The 14,860-nt window shown below is 33.5% G+C and overlaps 1 protein-coding gene across 1 annotated transcript; it reads right to left on the reverse strand.

Annotated features, from left to right (window-relative positions):
- Positions 1-2,514: 2,514 nt before the first annotated feature.
- LOC130629863 (vascular endothelial growth factor receptor kdr-like) lies at positions 2,515-14,576 on the reverse strand. Its single transcript, XM_057443237.1, has 11 exons — positions 14,455-14,576; positions 12,986-13,502; positions 12,541-12,852; positions 11,890-12,174; positions 11,359-11,519; positions 10,130-10,379; positions 9,102-9,394; positions 8,747-8,940; positions 4,528-4,762; positions 3,278-3,393; positions 2,515-2,865 (listed from the first exon to the last, which is right to left on the reverse strand). Exons 2-11 carry the CDS (start codon positions 13,410-13,412, stop codon positions 2,760-2,762), a joined length of 2,379 nt encoding a protein of 792 aa, XP_057299220.1. The 5' UTR covers positions 13,413-13,502; positions 14,455-14,576; the 3' UTR covers positions 2,515-2,759.
- Positions 14,577-14,860: the final 284 nt, after the last annotated feature.

Genomic DNA, 14,860 nt, shown 5'->3' on the forward strand with positions numbered 1-14,860 from the left:
TTGTTTAAGTCCATCAACGCTGCACGTTATCCTCATACATTTATCTCTGGTCCATATGCTGGTAAACCCGTGGAAGGTGATGGACCATGTCATGTACAAGAAACAGAGAATATTGTGAAGTATTTGATTGAGAGTTGGAGCAATGTTGCCCTTTGATAGGTTATACACTACACTTTCCCTTGTTTTGTGGATATACGAAAGAAATATAACCTCCATCGGAACCTTGATGCTAAGCCGTAAGGGCATACCAAATGATATGAAAAATGTGTATGAGAACTTATCTACCAAAATATACTGGCCAGATAACTGTCCGTTGTTGCTGTTACCATACATTGTAAAAGCAGCATCAGCAAAGAAAAATGTTCTTCTCCTTTCTACCCCAACCACTATATTATGTACCACAAAAACGATAATAATCCCAAGCCAAGTTTGTACAAGCTATACGATTTCACGAAAGGCGGAACAAAAATTGTGGATCAACGTAAATAGACCAAGGTCGTATTTCCCTACCTTGTTGATATGTGACGAGTAAACTCTGCAACCATTCATGGAACGAATACAGGAATGAATCCTTGCTTGGTAAATTCAATTGAATATTTTCATGAGTTAGTCGATAGCCTGGTAACACTGCATATGCAACAGCGAGATCTGACAAGACTGAAAGGGTCTACAAAAAATAAGATGGAGCTTATTACTGGGAAAGTAGTCGTGCCTGAACAACAACGCGAACCTAGTCCCGCAATCAGTAAGCATGGGCACGATGTCACATTTGCATGTTGGAAATTGCTGGCAAAGGTCACAGCAAGAAAACAGCGAGAAAAAAGCCAAAAAAATTTATACATGCCGCATGCACTTGTCACAAAAATGTCGTAAATGTTTGGCATAACAATTGAAAACGATTAAAATTAACGGTTATTCGATAAACAATTTTATAATAAATATATTAAAAAATACCCCCTTTTCTGTTCATGTAATTACTATGTTCGTTGACTTTAGCAGTTTGAAAAAATAAGGTGTATTGGTATTGTAATTCTTGTGTAAATAACCGAAAACCCCATTTTTTATGTAATTTCTTGATTTTTGACATACCACCAAAAATGGTAGAAATGAGTCCAAATTTCTTGAAGGAAAACTTTCGGGCAAATATCTCTCACTGGCGGGTATTTATTCCCTTTCAGCGCGCACATGTGATTTTCGTGCCTCAATTTACATGTGATGAATAGGGTAAAAAAGTACGCCTGCAAACTCGAATAGTATTCAATTCCAATTCTCTAACTTAAAAATTATTTTATGTGCCTGCGGCCTACTGAAGGGATATAATTTAAATGCTACAAAAAACGCAAAAGAAGTGAATGAAATAGTGAATTATTTTGCTTTTAATGCAATTAACAGGTACAACGTACACTAACCTTTTAGAAAGTGCTCTAAAATGTCAATATATTGTTCGCGGTAAGTACATAGCGCTGCACATATACCTATCCCTACATGTATTTAACACTTTGGTGACAGTACGATCAATAATAGTTCGTGCAACGGCTTAGAATACCACTGACTCCGAATCAATAGGTTAGCGGTTCAAAGTACACAATACTCCTGCTAATGACAGGGCGAAACAAGTTTATGCTAAAACAAGTGGCATAAATTGTACATATACCTGTGCTAAATTGTCCAGCCGTTTAAGTAACCGTTTCCTTGGCTTTTAACACCATGTTACCAAACTGGTGTATATTATGAAGTCAACCTTCCGCCTGTGAGTCAAAAATGTTATCTGCATGTAGCGACGAGTGAATAACCCGAAATTCATTACACGGGCTATTGACTAGTATTTTAAAGATTGTTTCTAGGTATTATTTTGTGACATTGTTTTGCTCATAAAAGTGTTAGTGCTCTTCCGTACACAGCGAATATGAAAGTGTCCTGCATATTCTGGGTTTTTGCTTTAGTTTGTCGACCAGAGACACGAGATTTTTTAACTATAATGTATCATTTATTCTAAAATCAATCAATTACATAAAAACTATAATTATATATCACCCCTGTTTATTTATTACAAATTTATTTTTTATTTATTTGGGACAAAAGTTTCTGAAGACATTGTCCGAGTAAAATATGCCGGTTAAAGAGTTTCCGTTATCAACTTATACTCCAGCACAAAACAAAACTAAAAAAGATATTCCTAAAAAGTTTTCGTCCTGTCATTTATTAGTTATTAATTTTTGATTTTGAAGCATTTGCTTCAACATTCTAGTAAAAAAATTGTAACTGCGCATTCTCGTAACACAAATAGTTTCCATTTTAAGGAATATTTCTTCAAGGGGAAATATATTTTTAAGATTGAAATGTAGCATAAGAAGTGTGTTCTGCTAAAACCCACATCTATAACAGCCAAAGGTGCTGCAAAAGTTACGGTAATATTCAAAGCGTCTACCAAATCATTAGGTAAGTGAATATTAGTAGAAAACGAACAAACAAATAGACTAAAACCTTATTGTTCGATCTGATGGCAGTCCTGTTATTAACATAAAACAATTTACACCCGTTGGAAACATTGCCCTTTTTCTAAGCTGGAATAGAAAGGCCTAACAAGACAATTTAACCCGTAGTAATAAGAATTTATCTTTTTCTTCCAACGTCAATCCTTCTGTACGCCTGCTTTGATATTTTATATTTTCACTCCATATGTTAGCTAATATGTACAAAGACTAATTTATTCAAAAACATGAAAGTCTAGAAATTTAACTGTCACAATGTCACCATATTTAGTCTGTGTCAACGGTTAAGAAGAGATAATCTTCAGAAGAGCCAGCTTCAATAACGTCGCTAGTTGAATCTTTTGTAGACGATATGTCAGATGTCGTGTCATCTCTAAATAACAAGGTAACAAAAAATGTCTCAATTTTTTTAAACACAACACACAACGCCAGTTCTTTTAAGACCAGGTTTAATTACATTTACGATTGGCGCACCGGATAGGTTCATAGTCACATACACACTCGCCAAGAAACGAAAAATATAGTATCAAACATGAAAGGGTCATTTTAGACTAAACATTGTTGTTCATGTGGAATTTAACTGAATATTTTTCGATGCAATTTCATAGCGTGGTCCTAAAATTTAGAGTGCATTTTAACAAATCAGGAAGCGCAGTAGGTTTCATCAACGATGGAGTGTCCTTAGTTTTTTAATATATAAAAGTTTATGAGTTTACAATCTTGCCCCTTAAACCAAAAACCAGTGGTTATGCTTTCTGAAGAAAGCAAAGCGCGTTTGTACTTACTGTGTTTCCCCATATTCCACCATTGGTTCATTCTCCACTTCATCTTTCGTTTCAGCATGTTTTGGTGCAAAGTCCAATATTCTTGCCATAGACACGCCACCCAATGTGCTTGTTTCCTTAGAGATAATCACGAAAAGATTGTCAGTAATTATATGCTTGAAGGCGTCATGTACACAAATATTAAAAATTTAACTAAATAATAGTTTTGGCGCTTTTATTACCGTATTATAGCCTAATTGCATTGCAGCAAAAAAAAATTACTTCAGAAGAAGCAAAAACTTTACACTTAACTTTTGTTTCATGATAAAAATGTTACATATTTTATACAGTGCACAGTCTGGCTATGAAAGCTTTTGTGGAAAGTTATTTAGTGAAAATAATAAAGTTACTGGCCTGACGGGATATTGGTGCTCGATGTCTCAGGCTCGGTAGCACTTGTTGTTATTAAAATTAAAGCAAACTATATTTTCTTGACTGACAACATTTAACAGGTAAGTGGTGTATTATGCGATTCCATTAAACTATGAAGTAAGGTGTTTTGGAAAATCTTGGCGGATAAGACCTTTTTTGTCTGAAAATTCGCAACCTCTAGACTTATCAATTATATTAAAAATTAACAAAAACTGAATAAGGGATAACAAGATTGATTCTATTTCTGTGAAGTAAAGTTTTATGATCTAAAAAATGAATTATTTTTTTTTTTTCATAATTAAACTGAGTTTTCCAAACATAGATATATTTATCTATATCGCTCCCAAAGAACCGAAAAGAGAGAGCCTTTTTGGCATCTAAATTTATATTGAGAATTGATGAATAATAGGCTCTTTATGAAACAGGAACAGGAAGTAATTGCTACGTCATTGTACTGTCACTAACTTTTCATGAAAGCCCGTCATATGAAAACCTCGCCATATTGACTACGAACTTTAAACGAAAGCGAGCGCATGAAATCAAATTAAAAAGAATATGTCTATTGTTCAAAGTGCAAAAGAATGTGAAAATGTCGAAGAAACTGTCAAAAAGCCGTTGCCAACACAAAATTTAGAGATAAAATAACTTATACTCAATTTTTCTGCAAGCTTTTATCAGTAGTATTTTTAGATGACAGAAGTATTTCTATATGCACATCGAAAACATAATTCTACTTTGTCATTCGTTGATGTCCCTGGCTTTGTTTCATAAAGTCGTTAATATTGACAAAGTAACTGAACTATTTTAAAAAAAGCCTTAATATTCGATATAGAACATACATTTTGCAAAAGAATCTGATCCAGTTTATCTCTCAACTCAGCGAATGACATTCTCATATCTGGCAAGATGGACCAACACTGAAACATCAACTCGCGCACTGCTGCAGGACAATGTTTCGGTTTTTCCATGCGCTGACCGGTCTTGAGGTATGTCACTACACTTGAGTTTTTTAAAGAAGGGTACGGTACAGAACCAAGTGAATAAATTTCCCACATTACAATTCCAAATGACCAACTACAATGAAAAAAGAGAAGTATTGTAATGTGATTAACTTTTAACTACATTGACGAGTCTTTTATTTGTGTTTTAGTGGCGAAAAGAGACAAAATGATTAAAGCCATAATCCCAAGATGCCAAACAACGGCTGGAAAAATTCAGTAGAATAAATATAGCGGTAAGATGTAGAAATAAAAGAAGGTAAGTCATTTTGTTTATTTTTACGGAAACACGAATATCAAATACGATATATTTTTATCCACTTTGTTGCCACGGGTAAATTTAAAGGACGGGCGAAACCGTGCGCGGTGTAAACAACGCACCGATTCCTATGATTTTATTTAAAGTAAAGCGGCCATAAAACTGTTACGCCTTTACAGATCTTTAACAGGGTTCTTTGAAAAGGGTATTATGCCTATACGGATGCCCAACACGGTTTACATGAACTGAGCGCTCACCCTGGTTTGACAATTAGTTTTTCAATTTTCATGGATAAGATAAAATAATATTGACCGGTTTTTTTACTATGATGGGGTACTGTGGTTTTATTTAAACTGACCTTCCAAAAAAAGTTTTTTGGAAAAGCGTATTACTCCTATATCCATGTGCCACATGGTTTATCTGTACCAAGTGCTCAACCCAGGTTCACGAATACTTACGGAACTTACTTACGGAAACTTATTCCACGAAATAAAACTTCATGTATTTCCAAATCAAAGCTATAATTTAGTTAACAACGCACATACAGATGAATCCCTTTGTAACAATACTGACCGGTTGTTTTTTTCTATGAGAGGGTAACGACGGGTTATAGACGGTGTATTTGTTTCAGCTCAAGATGCAGTAACGTTCTTTACTAAATATATCACACCTGAAACATTATAAAGTTCTGTTTGGTTAACTTACTTTATAACATACTGCAGGTCTGTAACTAAGCACTCCACCTGGATGCGCGGTACAGTTTACGGCTCTTATTAGGCAGTCCACTGAGCATTTAACAATGGGTCACGCAGGACTTGTGGCTTAAGCGGACTGTTTGATGCCAGGTTCTCGGCTAATCACGTAAATGTATCTGTACGATTTGTAATAGAATGAAGATGTTAAAATAATAGTCACAAATGTCTCAGAAATATGACCGGAAGTAAATTAAAAGTTAAATCCAAATGTTACTGATAATCCCTTTCCCAAAAAAGTCAAATAACAAAGAAACCTTTTAACACATTTTAAAAAGTTTTAAAATTTCTCCTGACGAAAATATGTTTTTCCTTAAAAAGAAAATTAAATAAAAGAAAGAAAAACTTTATTACAATTTTAGTGAGGCTGTTTATATTTTCTCAGCTAGCGAAGTGCATTTCAGGATGATATCATTTCTACTTTTTGTGCTTATGTCATGACTTATCCTCAAGTAAGAAAGTACCATGTCATAACCGTCTATTGTGTATTGTGGTAAGGGTCCATCGTTAATCTGTGAAAATTATGCTAAATACTGCCTACCAATCAAACTATCAAATCAATTACCTGCTAACCGAAATTTTGATCATAGGCACCAAAGATCTCGGTAGAAGGGTAAATATAGTTTTTGTTATTAACAGAAAAGTAGTTTGCTAGCAAGGCGAGATCTCATTCTGAAGTCATACTGAAACATATACCTCGTTCTTAACAAAATAATTCTCATACTAGCTGAATACCCGTGGGGGAATCCACTGAATCTCTCATTAAACCGATGTAAGGGATACCAAACAAAAACATACAACACAGTAATATGAATTTTTAAAAGTCACAATTTGTATTATTCTAGTTTATAACCACTAAAACAAAACGTCCAAAAAAATAAATATGTGCAGCAATAAAAAAATAACAATAAAGGAGAAAAAAACCCTGGGATTGAAGTTGCTCACAATCTGCGTTATATTTGTACCCGCTGAAACAGAACGCTTAAAAATATAAGCATGTCCAGCAACATAAAAATGCAAAAAGTTTAACAAAATCGAAGGTGGCTAACAAATCTGTTAAAACTATATACTTGCTTTGCCATGCCCGAAATATAAAAGGGAAAATGGTATACCAGACATTAGAAAAAATCGATAAGTCACACAAATAAGGTTATTGCAAAGTTTCCACAACGTACAGATTCTAATGCATCATACCAAATTAGCTATTTAGTCTATTACATATAGCAACCTTCCCAATGCGCAAACGTGCAGTGCATGATAACAATGCAGTGTTTTCGAATTGAAGAATCGAATATTATTTTAAACGGTAACGTAACAGATGTAAACATTGATTTAACTTTGTTTACATTAAGGTTTATTATAACGACATCAACCACTTCGTAGCGTTAAAAACAGTAACAACGAAAAAATACTTTCTACATTTTATATAAACTCTTCTCTATTATATACACGGTGTATTTTATAAGAATAGTGTTTTTTTTTTTTCGTTTCGGCCTTCATGTTCTTAGCTTTCCCTGGTGTACTTGCCCATTGTTTTGGAGAGAAAAAGGTTCAGTCATACAAATTTTTATATTAAAAGAAACAACCAAGCTTAGACATATTCTTAGGATATTCTGACCCATTGTTTAGAGTATATTCTTACAAAAAATGTTAAATATGTTCAGGCTAAAGACAAAACATATTTAACTTCATATTAAAGGGAAAGTTTAGCTGGAAGCGTGTAAACGGCTTAAAAACGTCGCTTATAAAAATTGTGTCAAAAGAAAACGCATTTAAGCTCAAGACGCAACAAGGAACTAAAAATTTAAAGGAAAAGCTGAGCTCTGAAAGTTAAAACGGTTAAAAAAAAACGTTACACACCTAAACTTATCTCTTTACCAGATAAACTAAACAACACACCTGCCTTTCTTTGGCTTTCTTAGTTAGCTAGCGTCTCTGGATAAAAGACCAATCAGTTTTTTACTTCGATTATTAAACTTCACTTCATCCCAAAGAAAACAAATTGAAAATGTATAGCTAGCTACAATTGTCTGATACATTTCCAATCAGTTCTCTTTTTGACGTTATATTATCGTACGTTTTTCTTCTTTATAACAAATATTTCTGGCAACAACATAAACTTTTTTTATGCTCGCTCGACATCAACAGTCGCTCTACAATGACAACAGTTTTGTTCTTTACTTCTTAGATTCGAATTATCATTCGAATTCGATAGTTTTTTTAAAAGAAAGCAACTTCGGTCCCAGAACACAAAAAAGATAGAAGAAACAAATAAGCTTTAATCTAACCTCGTGATGAGTAAACCTTGTTTGAAATAACTTTTTTCAGGATTACTTTGAAAAAGAGACAACTTTTTTCGCTTCGGTTTTCATTTTTCAGTTAATAAACTTTGTTTCCGTGAGATAAGGCGCGCATATGGTAAACCGGGGGTAAAATTTAATTATTCTATCTTAAACGACCAGCGGGGCTTTTACAACAAAAAAAACAAATAAAACCATTTGAAATTAAAATAAAAATTAGTTTTAATGAGTAAGGAAAAAGAGTTTTATTTTAAAAAAATAATAAGAAAAGAGAATTAAATATTTATATAGTAACCCCCTGATTTGCGTTTTCTTTAACTTGGTAAATTTTAGCGTAACGCCACGTCGTAAGAAAGTGACCTGTGATTTGTGTGACGTGGCCTCACCGTGCGCACACACACACAAGGCGTATTAATATATAGATAAATCACATAAAAGTAAGCCACATACATTCATCTAATGCTTTGCCCCAAAACTGCAATGAAAGGTCTTTGTCTTTATCAATATTTTCTAGTACATCATACCGGCAGTCTTTGGGTTTGAACCTGACTTTTTTTATATTTATAATGTAAAATAAAATGTAATAGTAAAATGTAAGGGGTAACTCTATTTTGTGTGCATGGTGAATAGAAGTAATTGTTGCATTAAGTGAAAAGATTGGGATATGGCAAAAGAAAGTATGCTGTAACTAAATAATAACTTAATAGTTCTGTCTGTCACAAATAAATTAAAAAACACACCACCAATACCTGTCACTCTTTGAAGTATACATTCGATCAACAATTGCTTCTGGTGCCATCCACTTGACTGGAAGCAAACCATCACTTTCTTTCAAGTAAAAACTTTTATTATCAGTATCCCTAGCTAGTCCAAAATCTGATATTTTCACTTCCATGCGCTCGGTTAAAAGAACATTTCTTGCGGCTAAGTCGCGGTGAACGCACTAAATAAAATGGATAAAACAACATAATGTTAGATGGAAGGGAGAGTTCGTTTTCTCCGCCAGAATTCGTAAGACCCTAAATTATTTCTTATTAGTTTGTCCAAAGTGTCTGTTAGCATTTAAGTTCACTGTAACATAAGAAATTTTAAAGAGTGCTTTACCTTTTTCTGTTCAAGAAAATCCATCCCATGAGCAATTTGAACAGCAATCCATGTCAAATCATACAGATTTAAATCTTCATCATCATGTCTTACCCAGGTGGGTTCGAATTGATCTCTGTTCAATCGAAGATATTCCAATAGGCACCCCTTTCCGCAATATTCCAAAATTGCAAGCAGGCTTTCTCCTCTTGTGCAAGCACCGAGAAGATTAACAATATTTGGATGTTCACCAAGATGGATAAGCAATTTTATTTCATTAGCCAGATCCTTGTAGTCGTCTTCGGCTGCATTACCTATTGGAAAAGAGAAAATTTTCTATCTTATTTTAAAACTCGTCAAGTTCTATCAATGTTTTTCTATAAATTTCTTTTGAATGTCACATTTTTTTGTAGATATAAAAGTTAATGTAGCATCAGTTGCGATTTATACTAATCTTAATATAATAGAGCAGTTACGCTGACGTCATTACAGAGTCTGGATGCATAAGTATTTCCTCCCGATTTTAATATCTATGCTTTACTACATCATGTAAATATTCTAGTGCTATAGTAGACTCGTCCTTAACGTGAACATTACTTTTGTGAAATGTATAAAGACAGTAACAGCCGTTTAAGATTACTTGAAAAAGGACAATTATATCATGGAAAAATATTGTTTGCTAACGTTGTTATAGACGTTTAAGAATAATCACAAATATTTGGAAAAAAGATATTTTTGTTCATTTCCGAAATTTTCCCCGTCAGCAAATGTTTTTGCTACACAAGGTTATCTTAAACATTCTTTATCGCACGTGCATTCGAACGAAATATTTGTAAGAAAATTAAAAAACATGAAAAGAATTCTCGATATTTGTCTTAAGGTAAATATTGTGTATTTTTGTGTATAAGGTAAATATTGTGTATTTACAGTAAAACGCAAAAATAATCATTACAACTCTATCTTGTACTAATTTTCGCGCGTACTAATTGTGAATGCGCCTCAATTTTCAAGGGCAAAGTCCGACATATATACGCGTGGAGATAACTAACCTTTTAAGCATTTTATAGCCACCACTGACTTCTTGAGAACACTTCCTTTGAAATGTCTTAATATACTTCTCGACTTTTTTGTCTCTCTTGGTTTAAAAACATTCATCCCCTCAGCAGTCGCCATCCACATCTGACCAAATGCACCCTCACCAATAGTTCGAACTAAGTGTAATTTATTTCTTGGAAATTCGAATTTTAAATCGTAGTTGAGATTGTGACATTGCTCAAGGATTGTTTTCGAAGTGTCGATCTTTAATGAATATAAAGTAAAATCAAATGTTTTTACGTAATTTATTACTGCTTTATTCCCTAAACTCTCCGACAAAATATTTGCCACTCCAAATTAATTCGTTGGACAATATATTCCTCACTCACAGAAGATTTTTCATGTTTGCCCAGTTTCAAAGCCTCTTGTTTTTACATTTTTTGAATAACTTTTCTTAGAATAACATAAAATCACACTTAAAACTACAGAATTTAAGTGAGGATTCCAATAATAGTTTGGAGGAATAAACTTATCTCGCACAAAATTATTACTTAAACTAAGTTTGAAGAAAAAGTCTCTGCTTTTGACAGAAATTTTTTGACCGATTTAGTACAAAAAATGTTTTTCATTCACACAGATCACAGGTGAAGTTGTAGTATTTCTTAAAAAGTGTAATGAGTTTAGTAGGATATAGTGTCAAATGAATACTGGCCGTTTTTTGAGTTTCTTATGCAAATAGTGGTTAAAGGTACAGACCTATCTTCCACCACGTGCGTTCTTAAACGACGGCTTTGTATTGTAGAGTGCAGCGTCAAACACAGTCAGTATCTGCTTATACCCCGACCGCATTTCATTTAAACAATAAAGTATCTTATGAGTTTCCGACATTTTTGTTCTTATCAGAAGTGTCAAAGTCAATTTTAAAAGTTATTCCCGAGCCACCAAAGAAAAAAAAAATCTATCTTGATACTTTCGGAATATAATATCGTTCCATTCTAAACTTTTGAAATTTCCCAAAACTAATTCGAATTGTTTTTAATCACAACTGAAACGGAAATTTGATCTTAGGTCTGTGATGTTTATATTTCCCTGGTGTGTTATGGAAAGCTGTCTTTTACTTGTCTAGGTTTTTTGATACCTTTTAATCACGGCTTCCCAAACCAGTTAACTCCGTACAGAGCTATGTTGAGATAAGCCGTAACCAATTAAATCATTCAGGTAACAAGAAATATACAAACTTTACCACTTTATTACTTGCTGGCATTAAGTAGGCATCAAACTTCCGTCTGTGGCTTCTTTTATACCAAACAAATGCAAAGCTTATTATTCCAATTAGTGTAGTTGCAATTGCGATAATGATGATCAGCTCAGTTGTGATATCGTTATCGTCATTGGGCAGAAGTTCTAGAAAACACAATTATAAGAAAGGTGATGTTTTCAGCTGAAAAGAAAACAAAAGAAAGAGAATTTAATAGTAATTAAGCAAGAGAGTACAGGAAGTCTTAACGTCCATGGAGATTCTACTCTAGCGGTTGGCTTTTTCTGTCCTCTGGCTGTGACTATGTTAAATTATAACCAGAGATACGTATAGCATTTTAGCAACTTTATTGTCTACCACACAAGCCTATTTATGGTTAGTAAACGCCACCAAATGCACTGACTGAATACTATGTTTAAAGGACGCAGAAAAAGGGAATTGAAACTGGAATGCAACGACCGAAACCAAAAGTACTACCACTACACTACGCTATACCTGAAAAGGAAAAATACCTACCACTAGTGAATATGTGCGAAGAATTGGCGACTGGTCCGAACCGGTCGTCAATAATAGGTACCACTTCTATAATGTGCGTAGAGCCCACAAATCCAGAAAATTCGAATTGCTCTTGGCATGCATTTGTGACATTAACTTCCTCTTCCATTTCCATATTTCGTGTGTATTTATGGACAATCATCAGTTGACCAATGACCGTATCTAGCAGTAGATGCTCTGGTACTTTCCAATACGCAATTGCTTTTTCCGACGAGGTCTGTTTTATAGTTAAATTATGGACAGGTTCTAAAAGTACAATATTATTTTACATTCAATCATGCAACTACGTTTAATGACTGATTGATGACTGATTTAAAAACTCTTATTTTTTCCTAAATAAAAAGAGAGGGATCTATGTTTGTAGATATGTGTTTGATTTCACTAAACAATATATTTTTGGGGACCGTTTTGACATTGTTTTGGAAGCTTTAAAATCAAAATTCCAGTGTTGACAGAAATGTTCGTTTATAAAAGACGATGTTTAGAAACAAAATATTTTGATTTACTGTCCCATTTCTTTTTTCTCCCTAAATTTGTGAGTATTATTACGTATATCTATACATTTATTGACAATTATCAGCGGCTCACAGGCCAAAGAATAAATAAAGTTACCTAAAGGAACACTCGAAACATATATAATTGATGGTTTCCCTGGCATAAAATAAAGACCACGTCTTTTTGTGTATATGTTAACTTGATATGTAATGTTTTGTTCCAGAGGACCAAGGATGCTGAACTTCGATCTATATACATATTTTGAAGAATGCCACTTTTCTGCAGCGTTTATGATAATGACAAAGTCTTTTGGATGTTCCATCAAGTAAGCATCTGACATATTATCCAAGTGTCTCCATTTTATACCAACATCAGTGTAGGTCATTGTTGCAACGTTTATATCGTATGGTGCATCTGATAACCATCGATCTACGGGATAAAATGTATTCTTTTTACCTTTTTTATTGCTTTTCTTACTATTTTGATTCTTATATTGAAACTGCATGCTGCCCTATTTTTCCTAATCATATGCCTTGCAGGTAACATTGTACACAATACTTACCATTTATATTGCCTTCATCGTTACACATGTAAGAGCTCATAGAGAATATAAATTTTCCTTTAACTCCAATGTTCGATCTATCCTCTAAGTAATAACTAAGAGTGGGTGTCCATTCTGTGTAGCGATTAAACGTCATCCAGTAGCAACGCTGTCCAGAGAAACCAGTCACAGCGTAAGTTCGATCAAGTCTAATATAATTGAAAATACTGAATGTGTCATTTTCATTAGTAACGATGGCAACTTGAAATGTATGTTTCTGTGTTGGTATGTCATGATGGGCAACGTCAATGTAAGTTACAATTATGACTCGTGTACATTCAAATTCCAAGCCAGTTCTTTTAATGTCCTTGTTTATCAGTGACAGAATGCTTCTTTCTTTAGTTTCTCGATAGAATATTGAACCTCCTTGTAGTGTATCGAAATTCATATGATACGGTGCAATCACTGTTTCATGATATGGAAGACTGATGTTGAATGTTATACCATTTTGAACAGATATTAAGCCGTTCGTACTAACCTGTAAACGCCAGATAAACAATTACAACATGCTTCGAACGATTATGAAAAGTTTTAAATTCGTTGTCGTTTGCTTTGATTGAGCTTTTATGTTTAAATTAAACGTAAAAATTAAGCACAAAAGAAGAAAGAGTCGCTTGTACTTGTACATCTATGTGGAATGTTTCATCAAGTTGGTTTACTTTACTATCTGAAACAACGAATACTTCTTCTGTGCTGTGAAAGAAATTAATGGAAGCAAAGTCATTTTTTATGCAGCCAAATGTTTGAAACCCACATTCGATGATTATATTGTTGAACGAAAATTAAAAAAAAAACACGTTCATATTTTTGCCATTTACCTGATAGAACTTTAACATGAAAATTAAAAAGAGATATATTTACCATCAAGTAACACCAACTAGAGTGGTTGGGCGCATTGTATAAAATGGTTTTTTGTATCACGTTGATTTTGATTTCTTAAACACTCAAGTTGCCTTTAAAACTTTTCATTTGTTTTATTTTAATTATAACATGTTTTGTAAGTTGTTCTATTATTTGATTTCATTGTAATTACGGTGTAAAAGGCACGATTCTGAGGAAAGGACATGGTTCTAAAATTTTGTTTTATTTCGAATACAAAGTGTTTGGTTTTAAATGCTATTTACTTGCATCTTGAAATTTTGCAATTTGAAAACCGTTCTAAGTCTCAAACGTTTTTTATCGATTTCAAGTTTCTCTTTTTTTAATTGAATGGCTTGACAAATGCTCCCAAATGGTAACACTTAACAGATTCATTTGGAAAGATGTGAACACAGGGTAAAATAGGTTTCTTATATATAAAAAGGGTTTAGACTGATCACATGATAAAAAAAACTCAATGATATTTTTCATGAAGCCATGAGCATTCGAAAATTTTGATTACAAATCATATTAGTTAACTTGCGATAAACTTATACTTTAATTTGACTTACATAAATTTGAGTTACGTTATAAAAAAACAATGGTAGCGGTTCGCTGAGTGTAAAGTTCTCGGCATAGTTATCTCCCTTCTTAATTTCTACATCACCATTTTTGACACCAAAAGGATATAATTCTGAAAAAATAGAGTATAGCTATAAAAAAGAATTCCCACTTTTACACAACATGCTATAATATTTATGTATGTTATTAACGGGTAGTTTAACGTTCCAGGTGTGATTCCATCCTAATAGCACTCTTTTCCTTTCGTCAGTCTGTAACCATGTTACCTTAAAGCCAGAGATAGGCATAGTATGTCTCCAATTTCGTTTTCTGCCACACAAACCGATTTTCGGTCAGTAGATGACTATAAATGAGCCAACAACACTATATTTAAAGTGCTCGGTAGGACGACACTCA

Source organism: Hydractinia symbiolongicarpus, chromosome 2 (assembly GCF_029227915.1).
Source record: "Hydractinia symbiolongicarpus strain clone_291-10 chromosome 2, HSymV2.1, whole genome shotgun sequence".
Classification (NCBI taxonomy): Eukaryota; Metazoa; Cnidaria; class Hydrozoa; order Anthoathecata; family Hydractiniidae; genus Hydractinia; species Hydractinia symbiolongicarpus.

Excerpts from the sequence above, each read along its gene's own strand:
- LOC130629863 (XM_057443237.1), bottom strand. The coding sequence starts at position 13,412 with ATGAATTTCGATACACTACAAGGAGGTTCAATATTCTATCGAGAAACT. Across the intron at positions 11,520-11,889 it reads TTCGCACATATTCACTAGTG|AACTTCTGCCCAATGACGAT; the intron begins GTAGGTATTTTT and ends TGTGTTTTCTAG. Across the intron at positions 4,763-8,746 it reads TATACTTCAAAGAGTGACAG|TTGGTCATTTGGAATTGTAA; the intron begins GTATTGGTGGTG and ends TTTTCATTGTAG.